The sequence below is a fragment of the Myotis brandtii genome, unplaced genomic scaffold (genome assembly GCF_000412655.1).
Source record: "Myotis brandtii unplaced genomic scaffold, ASM41265v1 scaffold842, whole genome shotgun sequence".
Taxonomy (NCBI): Eukaryota; Metazoa; Chordata; class Mammalia; order Chiroptera; family Vespertilionidae; genus Myotis; species Myotis brandtii.
Genome location: NW_005371421.1, coordinates 451,062 through 464,420, shown reverse-complemented (window position 1 = coordinate 464,420; position 13,359 = coordinate 451,062). Strand labels below are relative to the sequence as shown.

The 13,359-nt window shown below is 38.7% G+C and overlaps 1 protein-coding gene across 4 annotated transcripts in view; it reads right to left on the bottom strand.

Annotated features, from left to right (window-relative positions):
- RANBP2 (RAN binding protein 2) overlaps window positions 1-13,359 on the bottom strand; it is a 99,413-nt gene that overhangs the window by 6,686 nt on the left and 79,368 nt on the right. For 2 of the 4 annotated variants that reach the window (XM_005884659.2, XM_014532095.1), the window contains exons 25-26: window positions 10,898-11,102; window positions 7,547-7,648 (exon numbers count right to left, since the gene is read on the bottom strand). In XM_005884659.2, coding sequence (XP_005884721.1) covers window positions 7,547-7,648; window positions 10,898-11,102 — 307 coding nt within the window. Of the gene's footprint in view, window positions 1-7,546; window positions 7,649-10,897; window positions 11,103-13,359 lie in introns of those variants that run through there. The other 2 variants (XM_014532097.1, XM_014532098.1) reach the window with 2 other exon arrangements.

The following is a 13,359-nucleotide window of genomic DNA, read 5'->3' as shown; positions in this document are numbered from 1 at the left end:
CTTCTGTTGGATCTAAGACCAAAATAAAGTAAGAAATGTAATTTTAAAAAAAGATTGGTGGCCTTGGCCGGTGGTGCTCAGTGGTTGGAGCGTGGGCCGAAGAACTAAATGATCACAGGTTCCATTCTGGTCAAGGGCGTATACCTTGGAAGCAGACTCCATCCCTGGCCCCATTCTGCATGCGTGTAGGAGGCAACCAACCAATATGTCTCTTTCACATGGATGTTTCTTTCGCTCTCTGTCTCTCACCTTCCCTTCCATTTTCTTAAAAAAAAAAAAAAAAACAACAATCAATTGGAAAAATATCCTCGGGTGAGGATTAACAACAACAAAAAAAAGATATTGGTGAATGATCTCACTGAAAAATGACAAGTGGTGGTGAGCAGTCAATGTCAGTCAGGTGAAGCTTAAGGCATGCCTCCATAATGAGATTTGACTCTTGCTTATTTCACACTTCATACAATATTGATAAGATACGGCAGTGGTCGGCAAACTGTGGCTTGCGAGCCACATGCAGCTCTTTGGCCCCTTGAGTGTGGCTCTTCCACAAAATACCACGTGTGGGCGCACATGTACAGTGCGATTGAAACTTCGTGGCCCATGAGCAGAAGTCAGTATTTTGTGGAAGAGCCACACTCAAGGGGCCAAAGAGCTGCAAGTGGCTCACGAGTCGCAGTTTGCCGGCCACTGAGATAGGGTATTATATGTAACTAGAGGCCGATACATGAAATTCATGCAAGAGTAGGCCTTTCTTCCCCCGGCTACCGGCGCCCTTCCCTCTGGCACCCAGGACCTGGGCTTCCCTCTGGACACCGGCAGGCATGCTGGACCCGAGCTTCCCTCGCAGCCCCGGCTTTGTCAGAAAGGTCATCCGTTCTAATTAGCATATTATGCCTTTATTATAGATATTATAGATAAGAAACATAACACATCAATTTTTACTTAGCATTACTTTTTCTGGATAACTGTGCCCACTATATATGTGTAGACTTATTGTGCCAGAAGATGTGAAACAAGTGTAAATACGTGATAGGGAAGAACACTATTTCTGATTTAGATTAGTAATGCAAGTATGTATCTTCAATAAAATTTATTCCACAAATCAAACATTTTGTATGACAGTTTAAGCGGTGCTATAAGATATATGAACGACATTATAAGAATGACAAAATAGTCTGGCTGGCATGGTTCAGTGGTTGAGCATCGACCTATAAACCAGGAGGTTCGATTCCCAGTCAGGGCACATGCACAGGTTTCAGGTTCGATCCCCAGTGGGGGGTGTGCAGGAGGCAGCCCATCAATGATTCTCTCTCATCATTGATGTTTCTATCTCTCTCTCCCTCTCCCTTCCTCTCCAAAATCAATTAAAAGATATTTTTTTAAAAAAGAATGAGAAAATATAATATACCAAAAACATGAAACCATCAAATAAATGGCTTATTTTCTACAAAAGATACAAAAATGGACAATAGAAAAACCACCGGAAAAGATGGGATAGCTCACCAATTATAAATTTAAGGACAATAAATTAGCACAGCCCTTCAATCAAAATCTAATCCAGGACAATTGTAAAAATAGAAAACTACAAAATCATCTCCTTAAAAAATATAGATGTACAAAATCTTGAAATATTAACAAATCAATCTAAAAGTACAACTAAAAGAACAATGTACCAAAATTAAGTTTATTCCTACTGGAAAGATGCTTCAGAATCGTTTATATAAAATTAAGAGAAATTTTTACAATTATAGTAATAAATGTTAAAAATAACAATAAAGAAGATTTAAAATGGCGGCAGAGCAAGTGGATGCTACACAAACACGCTCCTAGGACCAAACTGGAATTACAAGTACATTACAAAAAAACCATCCTGAATAATCAACTGAAGACTAGCTGGACAGAACCCGGATAACCAAAGATAGAAAGAGGAGGACCACAAGGCAACTGGTAGGAAGGGTAAAAAGTGCAAAAGGGCTGGCCGGGCTCCCAAAGACAGCCGCTTAAGTCCCAGGGTCTAATCCACAAGCTGGGCCTCCCAACAGAAAGCACCAAAACTGGGAAAGGTGCCCACATAACATCTGGCTGTAAAAACTAGCAGGGATTCTATCGGCCAGGGAGAGATGACTGGAAATGCAGGCACTCTTTTAAAAGGTCAATGCACAAAATTTCATGTGCAACCACTCACCTTGGGCTTTGGCAAAGGGAAGGGAAGAGTGGATTGGAGCTGTGTGAGCAGAAGGCAGGGTTGGGCCTCTGGGGTTAGAGTTCGTAAGGCAGATAACCTGGTTTCCTGTGCTAAGTCATTACCTTATGCTGCAGAGAACATCTTTCTGCCTGACATTTATAAAACATTTCACCCCAAAGCTGCAGAATATACATTCTTCTCAAGTGCATATGGGTCATTCTCAAAGGCAGACCACATGTTAGGACAGAAAACAAATCTCCACAAGACTGAAATCCTATCAAGCATCTTCTCAGATCGCAACGAAATGAAATTAGAAATCAACTACAGTAAAAACACCCAAAAATATTCAAACACATGGAGGCTAAATAGCATGTTATTAAACAACTAATGGGTTACCAAGATCAAGAAAGAATTCAAAAACTTCCTGTGAAAAAATGAAAACACACAACAACCCCAAATCTCTGGGACACAGCAAAAACAGTCCTGAGAGGGAAGTTCATAGCACTACAGGACTATGTAAAATAACAAGAAAAATTAATAATAAACTATTTAACCCTACAACTTAAAGAATTAGAAAGAGAAGAACAATAAAAGCCCAGAGTAACTAGCAGGAACTAAATAATTATGACTAGAGAAGAAATAAATGACATAGAGACAAATAATAATAATAATAATATAAAAACATTAATAAAACCAAGAGTTGGTTCTTTGAAAAGATAAAAAAGATTGATCAACTGTTAGCCAGACTCAGCAAGAAACAGAGGACCCAAATAAATAAAATCAGAAATGAAAGTGAAGTAACAACTGACACCAGAGAAATACAAACAATTATAAATATTTTTCCATGTATAAGACGCCCCCCCCCCTTTTCCAACCCAAAATAAAGAAATCAATATTTTAAACATTTTGCTGGTTTTCCTCTTAAGGCCTTCTTCTTTTTTGGCATCTTAAGGAGTTGTTCTTCCTGTTTTCTCCACTGTCTGATCATAGACTCAGTGGGAAGAGGTCCAAATTGTCTCTGCGGTTCTGTTTCCATGCTCTTTTGCATAGCTGATTACATTCAGTTTGAATTTTGCAGAGTAAGACAATCGCTTACCGGTATTTATCTTTTTATTTTTTGACATCTTTATGGGCTCAGAATGCTCTGGTCCCTGTTGCATCTGCCCACTCTCTACCTCGATCTCAAATTACAGCATCAGCTGACGTCAGTAACAATAAGGCTCATGAGGAGGAAGCCTCTTTGACAAGATATGGGCAGATACACACCTGCACGACTCCTTCCTCGGCTGACTTCTGTGTATAAGACACCCCTCGATTTTCAGTCTAACGATTTTAGAAAAAAATAGGGTCTTATACACAAAAAAATACGGCACTCTGAACAACTATATGGTATGCCAAAAAACTGGACAATGTGGATGAAATGGACAAATTCCTAGAAAAATTAAATCTCCCAAAACTGGATCAGGAGGAATGAGAAAACCTGAATAAGCCAATAACAACTGAGGAAATAGAAGCAATAAACAAAAGCCCGGGTCCGGATGGCTTCACAGGGAATTTTACCAAACATTCCAAGACGAACATCTATACTCCTTGACCTATTAAAAAAAAATCCAAGAGGAAGGAACACGTCCAATCTCTTTTTATGAGGCCAGCATTAACCTAATTCCAAAACAAGATAAAGACACTACAAAGAAAGAGAATTACAGGCCAATATCCCTGATGAACACTAATGCTAAAATCCGTAACAAAATATTAGCAAGCCCAGCAGGCATAGCTCAATGGCTGAGCATTGACCCATGAACCAGGAGGTCACAGTTCGATTCCCAGTCAGGGCACATGCCTGGTTTGCAGGCTTGATCCCCAGTGTGGGGTGTGCAGGAGGCAGCCGATCAATGATTCTCTCTCATCATTGATGTTTCTTTCTCTTCCTCTCCCTTACTCTCAGAAATCAATAAAAATATATTTTAAAAAATATTTGCAAATCGGATCCAACAATATATTAAAAAGATCATACACCATGACCAAGTGGGATTTATTCCAGGGATACAAAGCTGGTACAATATTCACAAATCCATAAATGTGATACACCTCACATAAACAAACTAAAAGAAAAGAACCACATGATCATATCAATAGATGCAGAAAAAGCACTCTACAAAATTCAACACCCATTTTTGATAAAAACTCTCAGCAAAGTGGGAATTCAGAGGGAGCATAACAAAGGCCATAAATGACAAACCTACAGCCAATATCATTCTCAACAGGCAAAAACTAAAACCATTTCCCCTAAGAACAGGAACAAGACAGGGATGCTCACTTTCACCACTCTTATTCAACATAGTACTAGAATTCCTACCCACAGCTATCAAACAAGAAGAAGAAATAAAAGACATCCAAATGGAAAAGGAGTAAGTAAAACTCTCATTATTTGCAGCTATTGTACATAGAAAACTCTAAAGACTCCACCAAAAAAATACTAGATTTAATAAATGAATTTGGCAATGTAGCAGGATACAGAATCAACACCCAAAAACCGAAGGCTTTTTTACTACAACAATGAATTCTCAGAAAGAGAAACTAAACAAATAATCCCATTTATGATTTTTTTTAAAAAAATTAAGATACTAAGGAATAAACTTAACCAAAGAGGTAAAAGACTTGTACCTGGAAGAGCACAGGATGTTTGTAGGGAGTTAAGCCTCATACTGACCTGTGGCAGGGCCACAAACAAGTCCCAGCTTGGAGGACAGAGCCCACTTAGCATAATTAAATTTAACCTTATAGCCCTCCCTAGTTCCTTCCTAGGTAATGGGCTGTGGGAGGTGCAGCAAGTGCTGCCAAAACAAGGTGAAATTCACAAGAACATTGTAAACATGTTGACCTCTACCCTTGTTCTGCTTTGTGTGTTCTGACTATAAAATAAAGCTTCAGCTTGCAGGCTTGACACTGTCTCTCCATCAGAGAAGCAGCATTCCACCGAGCCCCAGCTGTATTCTCTTGTCTGTCTTCTTTAATCTTTCACCACCCCTCTTCAGGCTCACCGATCCTGCCCGTGCTGGACGCGGCACAGACATTGAAAAAGAGATAGACGTAAATATAAGCAAATGGAAGAATATACCGTGTTCATGGATTGGTAGAATTAACATCATTAAAAAGTCCATACTACCCAAAGGAAGTCAGAGATTCAATGCAAACCCTATTAAAATACCAACAGCATATTTCACAGATCTAGAACAAATACTCCAAAAAATTATATGGGACCAAAAAAGACCCCAAATAGCTGCAGAAATCTTGAAAAAGAAGAACAAATTGGAGGAATCATAATACCAGATATCAAGTTATACATAATCGAAACAGCCTGGTACTGGCACAAGAACAGAACAGAAACCCCAGCAATCGACCCAAGCCATTACACTCAATTAGTATTTGACAAAGGAGGCAAGAACATACAATGGGATCAAGACAGTCTCTTCAATAAATGGTGTTGGGAAAATTGGACAAGTCCATGAAAAAAGTGAAATTAGATGCCCCAACAAAAGAATAAACTCAAAATGTATAAGAGTTAAGTTTGTTGTGAAATCATAAAAATCTTAGAAACCATAGGCAGCAAAATCTCAGACATTTCTCATAGCAATATGTTTACCGATACATCTCCTAGGGCAGCGGTTCTCAACCTGTAGGTCGAACAACCCTTTCACAGGGGTCGCTTAAGACCATCCTGCATATCAGATATTTACATTACGATTCGTAACAGTAGCAACATTACAATTATGAAGTAGCAACGAAAATAATTTTATGGTTGGGTCACAACATGAGGAACTGTATTTAAAGGGCCAGAAGGTTGAGAACCACTGTCCTAGGGCAAAGGAAACTAAGGAGAAAATAAACAAATAGGACTACATGAAAATAGAAAGCTGCACAGCAAAAGAAACCATCAACAAAAAGAAAAGGAGAGCCCACTGTATGGGAGAACATATTTGGCAATGATACATCTGAAAAAAAGGTTAATATCCAAAATATATAAGGAACTCATACAACTTAACAAAAGGAAGACAAACAATCCAATTTAAAAATGTACAAAGGACCTAAATAGACATTTCCCCAAAGTGGACATACAAATGGCTAAAAGACATGTGAAAAAATGCTCAAAGTTACTGATCATCAGAGAAATACAAATTAAAACAACAATGAGCCCTGGCTGGTTTGGCTCAGTGGATACAGCGTCGGCCTATGAACTGAAGGTCCCAGGTTCGATTCCGGCCAAGGGCATATGCCTTGGTTGCAGGCACATCCCCAGTGAGGGGTGTGCAGGAGGCAGCTGATCGATGTTTCTCTCTCATTGATGTTTCTGACTCTCTGTCCTTCTCCCTCCTCTCTGTAAAAGATCAATAAAATATATTTTTTAAAAAATAAAAAATAAAATAAAAAAATAAAAATAAAACAACAATTAGGCATCACCTCAAACCTGTCAGAATGGCTACCATCAACAAATCAACAAATAACCAATGCTGACGAGGATGTGGAGAAAAGGGAACCCTCGTACAGTACTGGTGGGAATGCAGACTGGTACAGCCATTATGGAGCTTAAAAAATTAAATATGGAACTGCCATTTGACCCAGTGATCCCACTTCTAGAAATAGATACTAAGAAATCTGACACACCAATCAGACAGAATATATGCATCCCTATGTTCATAGCAGCACAATTTACAATAGCTAAGATCTGGAAACAGCCCAAGTGCCCATCTGTAGATGAATGGATAAAAATGTTGTGGTATACAATGTTTATACCATGGAATAATAGTACTATGCAGCCATAAAAAAAAGAGGGATCTCTTACCCTTTGCGACTGCATGGAGGGACCTGGAGAGTATTATACTAAGTGAAATAAGCCACTCAGAGAAAGACAAGTATCACATGATCTCACTCATACATGGAATCTAATGAACAAAATAGATCCAGAGACATCGAATCACAGAACAGATTGTGGAATCTCAGAGGGAAGACGGGGGAGGGTGGGTGAGTGGGAAATGATCAACCAAAGAACTTGTATGCATATATGCATAACCCATGCATACAGACAATAGGATGGTGAAGACCTGGGTGTGGGTCGGGGCTGGCAGAGGTGTCAATGGGAGAAAAAAGGGGACATACGTAATACTTTCAACAATAAAGATTTTTAAAATAAATAAATAACAGCAAAATATAGAAGCCTTTCCTTATATTAAAAACTCTAAATGAACAGGATAGGGAAGGGGAAGAAATATCAAAGTTAATTACAACACTGTGCAAAGGACTAGTTCTTTCAGTTGTGTTTAAATTCTGTAACTTGATCATTAAAATCCCTCGGTCTGATCTTACCTTTGGAACCAAAAGCAAAATCCCCAGAATTACTGGAAGCCAAGTCTGCAAATGACAGTCCTGTGTTGTTTCCAAATCCAAATGAAATCGTTTTGCTTTCCACTGGCAAAAGGAAAAGAGAATTTAATATTTCATTTAATAAACATCAAAGTTTTATTGAGGACCCAATGACAGTAAGGGTAGAACCTTCTTTAGTACTCAGGGGCTTGGGGTTGGGTATGAAGCATTTATCTTATGGTTATTTCTCTTAAAAAAATTACAAGAGTCAGCCAATTCTGAGCTTATTCAGTATTTCTAAAGGTACAAGTATTATTTTCAATACCACTATACCAAAAGCATGCCAAATATAATTTTTAATATGTTTTCCTTAATTTGAGAGAGGAAGAGCGAGGGAGAAAGAGAAACACCAATCAGCTGCTTCCTGCAGGTCCTCCACTGGGCATCGAGCTGTTGACCTCTTGGTGCACTGGATGATGCTCAACCAACTAAGCCACACCAGCCAGGGCCCAAATATAATTTTTTTTAAATGAGATGTATATATACACAAGCCAGATATAGAAGTATACAATTTGTGCTTTATACTGTCTTCTATAATCTAAAACATTCATTCAAAGGCAAGATTTTAGGAAATATCTTCATAAAAAATTTCTGTTCTCAATTATAAATAACAAGCTCATAAAACCTGATTTTTAAAAAATATTTGGTCATCAGGAATTTTGGGGTCTTGTCTTAATTCTGTCAAAGTGCAGCTGCAGTATCTCTTGAAGTCCTATGCACCTTACCTTCCGCATCTAAAAATGGGATATTAGGTCTGACGTTACCTTCCTCTTGTACCATACTGAGACTCCAAAGTGCCATATTTGTGACTTAATCAGGACTACTTTTGAAAAAATTAGGGTGTTCTGAAAAAATTAGAGTGCCCTAGCCAGTTTGGCTTAGTGGATACAGCATCAGCTTGTGGACCAAAGGATCCCGGGTTTGATTCTGGTCAAGGGCACATTACTTGGTTGCAGGCTCCTCCCAGGCCTGGGCCCTGATTGGGGCATGTGCATGAGACAACCAATCGAGACAACCAATCGATGCGCTTCTTTCACATCATTATTTCTCTCTGTCTTTCCCTCTCTCTTCCATTCTCTCTAAAAAAATCAATGGAAAAATATTCGCGGGGAGGATTAAAAATAAATACATAAATAAAATTTTTTTAAAAAAAGAAAAAATTAGGTAACAAAGAAAATGTACACATATAAAGCAATACAATGTTAAAAGATTCCCCCCCCTCCTAGTATCAACTGGAACGAAAAACGGGGAAAAGCATATTAAATATTAATTACTAAAAACAAATAGTTAATTTAAAGAAGTGGGTATAGAAAAAGAAAGACATTTAAGTACAGTTGACTCTTGAACAATTTGTGAAGTCAGGGGCACCAACCTCCAATAGCCAAAAATCCATGTATAACAATGGACGCCCCAAAAACTTAACTACTAATAGTCTACTGTTGTCCGAAGTTAATGACCACATATTTTTATGTTGTATATATTATATATTGTATTCTTACAATAAAGTAAGCTAGAGAAAAGATGTTATTAAGAAAATCATAAGGAAAATACATTTACAGTATTTATTTAAAAAACCCCACATGTAAGTGGACCCATGCAGTTCAATTCAAGCACATGCTGTTCTTGGGTCAACTGTAGTAACATAAATATTTAACATCCCTACTATAATATTTCTATAATTACTTCATATATACTTAAAACAACTTTAATAAACTTGAGTGACAATATAATTCAAACAATACAGCAGCTCCCCGATATATGTAATTTTGCTTTCCGTGGTTTCAGTTACCCATGGTCTACCATGATCCAAAAATATTAAATGGAAAATTTCAGAAATAAACAATTCATAAATTTTAAATTGTGTGCTGTTTTGAATAGTGTGATATAACCTCACACCATCCCATTCCATCTCACATGGGACATGAGTCAGCCAGGCTACATAAAGTGCCCATCTAGCCCTAGCCAGCTTGGCTCAGTGGATAGAGCATCAGCCTGCGGACTGAAGGGTCCCAGGTTCGATTCCGGCCAAGGGCACATGCTAGAGTCTCGGGTTCGTTCCCCAGTAGGGGGTGTGCAGGAGGCAGCCAATCAATGATTCTCTCTCATCATCTCTCTCTCCTTCTCCCTTCCTCTCTGAAATCAATAAAGAAATATATATTAAAAAAAAAAAGTACCCATCTATTACTCACTTAAGTAGCTGTCTTGGTTATCAGAGATAGGGAAAAGAGAGATCACATTAACATAACTTTTATTACAGTATATTGTAATAATTGTTCTATTTTACTATTAGTTACTGTTTTCATCTCTTACTTTAACTAATTTATAAATTGAATTTTATTATAGGTCAATATGTCAGTCCGCAGGTTCTGCATCATCCTTGAATTCAACCAACTGCAGGTCAAATATATTCAACAACAAAAAACGTTGCTATACTATGTGCTTAGGCCTACTATGATTCCCTCTATATTGAACAAGTATACTTTTTTCCTTGCCATTATCCCCTAAATCAGGGGTGGGGAAAGTCGGCCCACAGGCCATATAAGGCCCACGAAATAATTTGGTCTAGCCCTCCTAAGGCATTAGGGATGAGTTAAATGTTTGACCAAATACAGCAGGCTAATTTTAAGGTGATAATTTTGTATGGCCCGAGAATGTTGTTATAAATATCCAAATGGCTCTCTTAGCAGAAAAAAGGTTCTCCACCCCTGCTAAACAATACAGCAACAACTATTTACAAATTATGTACATTGTATTAGGTATTATAAGTAATCTAGACAAGATTTAAAGTATGCAAGAGGATGTGTGTAGTTTGTATGGAAACACTACATTTTACATATGGGAATTGAGCATCCACAGATTTTGGTAGGGAACGGAAGGGGATTCTGGAACCATTCCCCCACAGATACTCAGAGATGACTGTATATATATATAAAGGGGGAGAAAAAGGAGTATATGGGGTTCGGTACTATCTACAGTTTCAGGCATCCACTGGGGGTCTTGAAACATATCCCCTGCGAATAAGGGGGAACTACAAATAAAAATACCTTCACAAAGAAAATTTCCATGTAAGCAAACTATCGTCATTTATTCTCGGATAGTGTCATTGATTCTGAACTCTAACAATAAAAAGGCAGTAATTTCTAATTATTACAACAAATATCTTATGCCCATTTGTATATTACAAAATTTGTTTGAAGACAGGGAGTTTCCAGGATCGATATCTTTTCAAACATACAGGTGTACATTACATAATGTATGCCTAGAAGGTTTTTGTAAACATATATCAAATTTTACCTTGGCTTGTAGAATCTGCATCATTGTCCTTTCTAGTAGACAAATCTACAGGTTTGTCCACAGTTCCAGAGAAAATAGATGATGAGCAAATAGATTTGGTTATAAAATCAGGTTCTTCAGATTTACATAAAAATGGTACAGTCACTTTAGTCCCACCTGTACACACACTGTCAGTCGTGCTAGTTATTTCCTCATTGTGGGATTTCTGCAAAGAAGAAGTAATAAGAAACTGACAAAAAGGATCTTATACCGTATTTTAAAAGAAATCAAGGACTTGGGGTTCCAAACAAAATGGAGTAGCACACTTCACCTTATCTCTCCCATTCCACACTCCATCCTATCTCCCCTAATACCTACAACCAAACTGAATTTACCAGTAAACAGATAAAGCACTTAGAAAAAGCCTGTGAAAGGTGAATGAAAGCAAGAGGATTAAGACTCTAAACCTTCAGGCATGATCTAGTAGTGAGAACCTTGTGAGGGTTTTTCACCCCTCCTCCCAGAAGGGTCCATAAAACTAGAGCTGTCATCCTAGGCAGTGGCTCAGTTGATTGGAGCATCATCCCATACACTAAAAGGTTGCAAGTTCGATTCCCAGTCAGGGCACATAACTAGGATGGGGGTTCAATCCCTGGTGGGGATGAGTACAGGAGGCAACCGATCAATGTTTTTTTCTCCCTCTTTCATCCTTCCTCTCTATCTAAAATCAATAAAAGCATATTGTTGGGTGAAGATTTAAAAAAAAAAAAAAAAACTGGAGCTGTCAATTGCATAGATGGAAAACGTCCCGAGAAGTTCTAGCTGGTTTGGCTCAGTGGAGAGAGCGTTGGCCTGGGGACTGAAGGGTCCCAGGTTCAATTCTGGTCAGGGGACAAATACTCTTAAAACAAATGAAAACATAGAAGTTCTCAGCAAAGAAACAGAAAGTATAAAAAAAGAATCAAATGGGAATCTTTTAATTTTAAAAGAATCTAATGGGAAAATACAGTAACAGAAATTTAAAATTTTATAGGACAATATATAGACGGTGGGCAATATATAGAGGGAGTTCTTCATAAGGAAAAAGACTGGTTACGAATAATACGATATACTTATTAACTCAAAAGAATGTCACAATGGCACAATGCAATCTCTTAAGTGCTCAAATTGCCAGCCCTCATTATTTACACATTTTTGTAGCTTGCCCTGGTCCATTTGCTCAGTGGTTAGAGCATTGGCCCCTCAAACCAAAGGGTCAAGGGTTTGATCCCCGGTACCTCGGTTATGGGGTTGATCCCCAGGGAGATCAGGATGGGTTCAGGAGGCAACAGATCAACGTGTCTCTCTCATCTCTCATCTCTCTCTCTCTCTCTCTCTCTCCTTCCTCTCTCCCCTCCACTCTCTCTTTAAAAAATAAAAAATTAATGGGAAAAATACCTTCAGATGAGGATAAACAAAGAGAAACTGAAAATAACCTTCAATGGATTAATGAATAAACTGTGGTACATCCACACAATCGAATGCTACCTAGTTATAAATATAATGTTACTATAACACAATAACTTGGACAAATTTCAAGGGCATTATGCCAAGTGGAAAAAAACTGGTATCAAAGGTAACAACATATGATTCCATTTTTATATAATAAAAGGCTAATATGCAAATCAACCAAACAGAGGAACGACTGGTCGCTACGACACACACTGACCACCAGGGGGCAGGTGCTCAACGCAGGAGCTGCCCCCTGGTGGTCAGTGTGCTCCCACAAGGGGAGCGCCACTCAGCCAGAAGCCGGGCTCACGGCTGGCGAGCACAGCAGCTGTAGCAGAAGCCTCTCTCGCCTCTGCAGCAGCACTAAGGATGTCTGACTGCTGGTTTAGGCCTGCTCTCCATCCCCCGAGGGCTCCCAGACTGTGAGAGGGTGCAGGCCAAGCTGAGAGACCCCCTCCCTACCCCCTCCCCCAAGTGCACAAATTTCGTGCACTGGGTCTCTAGTTTTTATATGTTAATCTGGAAAAGGCAAAAACAGAAACAGAAAACAGATGAGTAGCCAGAGATTATGGAAGAGGATTTGCTCTATATCTTGACTGTGGTGGAAATTACAGAATTCAAGCATGTGTAAGAACCCATAGAAAACACACATACACACATATACATACTACAAAAGTGAATTTTACTTAAGTATATAAAGATATTAATGCAAATGAAAAAGGTTATTTTTTAATATACTGAAACACCAAGGAAAATTCATTCTATGTTTGTGTCAAATGTCTTAGAGTATTACAGGAATCTATACTAATAAAAGGGTAATATGCTAATTAGACCAGACATCTTCCAGATGGCCTTCCAGACAAAGCCACGGTGGCAGGGGCCGAAGCAGAGGCAGTTAGAGGCGATCAGGCTGGCAGGGAAGGGCAGTTAGGGGGTGATCAGGCCGACAGGGAAGAGCAGTTAGGTGGCAATCAGGCCGGCAGGCAAGAGCA